At 44.3% G+C, this 2821-nt stretch overlaps 1 protein-coding gene across 1 annotated transcript; it reads right to left on the bottom strand.

Moving 5' to 3' along the window:
- Nucleotides 1–296: 296 nt before the first annotated feature.
- On the bottom strand, nucleotides 297–2560 carry LOC132206379 (ferritin, heavy subunit-like). Its single transcript, XM_059640452.1, has 4 exons — nucleotides 2459–2560; nucleotides 1345–1491; nucleotides 658–783; nucleotides 297–443 (listed from the first exon to the last, which is right to left on the bottom strand). Exons 1-4 carry the CDS (start codon nucleotides 2558–2560, stop codon nucleotides 297–299), a joined length of 522 nt encoding a protein of 173 aa, XP_059496435.1.
- Nucleotides 2561–2821: the final 261 nt, after the last annotated feature.

The raw sequence follows: 2821 nt of genomic DNA, 5'->3' as shown, positions 1-2821 counted from the left end.
GCCAAAAAAACCCAAACTGAACACTTGTGGAATTTCCACTACAAGGATTGCCCACCTAATTCCTACAAACAAGAGAAAAGGAGCAAGCCAGTGGGGCAGGCATTGAATCAAAGGTTAATCAGAACAGAAAAACACTTCATGATCAGGTGTCAAACAGCAATACCAAGAGCCAGAAGCAGCTGTGAAATTATGCAAAGTACTCAGTTGCATGGTGAACACTATTTTAATTTGCTCAGAGCACAACCAAGTTACTAGCATTATGTCACCATGTACAACATACACATTATTGACCCCATTCAGCCGAGTGTGAGCCTGTCAAACAGGTACTCTCCCATGCCATTGTCAGGGGCTCCCAGTCTCTTCAGGTTGGTGATGTGATCTCCCAGCTTCTTGATCATCTTCACTTGCTCATCCAAGTATTGCCTCTCCAGGAAGTCACACAGCTGGAAGAGAAAATTAATCCAGAGGATCAAAAGTGTCTGAAAGTGACCCCCATGACAGATGTGACCATCACAACCAGGTGGAGGTCCACTGAGGTGATGCATTTGTAAGTTTGTTTTACCAGCCTGCAGGAGGCTGGGAGAAGGTAATTGGATTTTTACCCAGAGAGTGCACAAACACACCACTTTCTTCCAAGAAGAAAGTTTACAAACTCACATGAGGGTCAGTGTGGCCAGAGGCGAGTTTGTGCAGATCCAGCAGACTCTGGTTCACATCCTTCTCCATCTGCAGAGCTCTCTGCATTGCCTCCAGACCACTGCCCCACTCATCCTGCTCTGGCTTCTGGAGGGAGGGAAGCAGGAACAGAAAGCACAGTTCAGCAGGCAGTTGTATCATTAGTCTACATCTGATCAGTTAGTTATCCCTCATCATTGTAGGGGAGGTACTGCAAACCAACTTGAATTTGAAGACAACAACTAGATTTTGTACTGAGGGAATAACAAATTTTCTAAACACATTCTACTGTTAATGTAGATTCTCAGAATTCACATGTAGAGAATAGGTACCAATGGAAGTAGTTCCTGGCTTCACTATTGTGGTGTTAGAAACATCTTCCAGATTCAGAAAGGCTGGACACTGCTACTTTCCACAGTGCAACAATTTCCTGTCTTAGCTTTTGTTACCTCATTCTGTCTGAAGGAGAGTCATTCACATTGATATCTACTCACTATTCTGGTTCCTCATAAGTGCAGAGTATTTCCTTTCAACCTAAAGGAATCCTATTTTGGTGAACACCCTCCCCTTCACACAGTATTTGTTCAAGGCTAAAGCTAAATAGATGGAGATACCAGTCGATTGTAGCTGCTCACAAAAAGCTGCAAACAGAAGGCTTCAGAATCTAACCTTGATGTCCTGCAGGATGACTCGACCTCCACGTTTATTCTGGAATGCCATCAGTTTCTCAGCGTGTTCCCGTTCCTCATGGGACTGCTCCTTGAAGAACTCAGCAAAGTGATGCAGGGCAACATCATCCCGGTCAAAGTAAGAGAACTGTGGGAAGAGAGAGGCTAAAAGGAAACTGTCTGAAATTCATGAATGACACTCCTCACTCTGGAACTAACCTGGGCACCATCTGGATTCCACATTTAAGTGGTTAAAAAAACAGACAAAGCAGGAAGTCACCTTCCATGGATGATGAAGGGGAGAGCTGTCTAGAGCCATTAGACATCCCTGCTCTGCAGGTTAGAAACACTATTGTTCAGGAGGTGGAGACCAGTTCGGCCCCTGTCCAACTGAATGAAGGGACATGTGTTCATTAACACAACCAGAAAGCTCAGTCAGCAGTCTCATTATCACTATCACCCACCTGAATAACCGCAGTGTCCTACCACCCACTCCACAGAATTTTAACTGCTTTGTTAGAGAGAAAGAAAAAAAAACACATACATAGTCTGAAAATGTGCCCCTTTCCTCACATTGCATAGCTCAAAGCCACTTCTGAGAAAGGGTCAATGGACCCAGAGCTTGGATTTCTTCCAGCTCTGTAGAGCTTTTCTAGCTATTTTTGTTAGTGTTTAATGTCTAGCAGCAGCTGTTCTTTTAGTTCAGGGAACTTGACATCTTGAGCACAAGACAGTCCGGTGAATAGGGCAAGGTTTTAAAAAAGGAGTATATTTGTGTCAGGAAAAGCTTTTGTTGAGAAAAGGAATACAACCAAAGTTTTACAAAAATTAATTATTGACCAAGACCAGATCATCCCTCCAGAGTTAGATGAAAAAAATCACCAAGGGTTACATTGTCCAGAGACAGCAAGCTGGGCATCCACATCCAGGAGCCAGTTGGACATGAAGACAGTGGTCAAGTTTTGAACAGAGAGTCAGTGATAAGACCTGCACTAGATTGCAACAGGGGAAGGGCCACAGAAAATAATACATGTTACAGCTAATTCATTAACCCAGCATAAAAACCAAACAGGTCAACACTATCATAGCACAGGCTTCAATTCCACAAAGCTCACCAGGGAGAGGTAAACATAGGAGGAATAGAGCTCCAGGTTGATCTGCTTGTTAACAGCATCCTCACAGTCCTTGTGGTAGTTCTGACACACTTGGGAAACCATCTTCACTATTCCTGCTCACAAGCACCAAGAAAACTCTAGAACTAAGTCTCTCTCTCCCACAGGCTCTTGTATTTATAGTCCTGGGACCATCCTGCAGTCACACAGAGAGAGGCAGAACTGATGATGACTGACAGTTGCTGGTGGCCAATCAGGAACCACCCATGCATACAGGCACCAATGAGAGAGAGGGGGAGGGTGTGTTAAGCAGAGCTGATCAGAGGTGGAGATGAGAGCCAGGTCTGGATGGTTATTCTGTGATTG

The sequence above is a fragment of the Stegostoma tigrinum genome, chromosome 38 (assembly GCF_030684315.1).
Source record: "Stegostoma tigrinum isolate sSteTig4 chromosome 38, sSteTig4.hap1, whole genome shotgun sequence".
Taxonomy (NCBI): Eukaryota; Metazoa; Chordata; class Chondrichthyes; order Orectolobiformes; family Stegostomatidae; genus Stegostoma; species Stegostoma tigrinum.
The sequence above is the reverse complement of the archived record's forward strand: the minus strand, read 5'-3'. Positions and strand labels throughout refer to the sequence as shown.

Bases quoted from the DNA above. Each gene is read 5' to 3' on its own strand.
- LOC132206379 (XM_059640452.1), bottom strand. From the start codon at position 2,560: ATGGTTTCCCAAGTGTGTCAGAACTACCACAAGGACTGTGAGGATGCT. The intron at 1,492-2,458 runs GTGAGCTTTGTG...CTCTTCCCACAG, and splicing joins CCTATGTTTACCTCTCCCTG to TTCTCTTACTTTGACCGGGA. The intron at 444-657 runs GTGAGTTTGTAA...TTTCTCTTCCAG, and splicing joins CTGGCCACACTGACCCTCAT to CTGTGTGACTTCCTGGAGAG.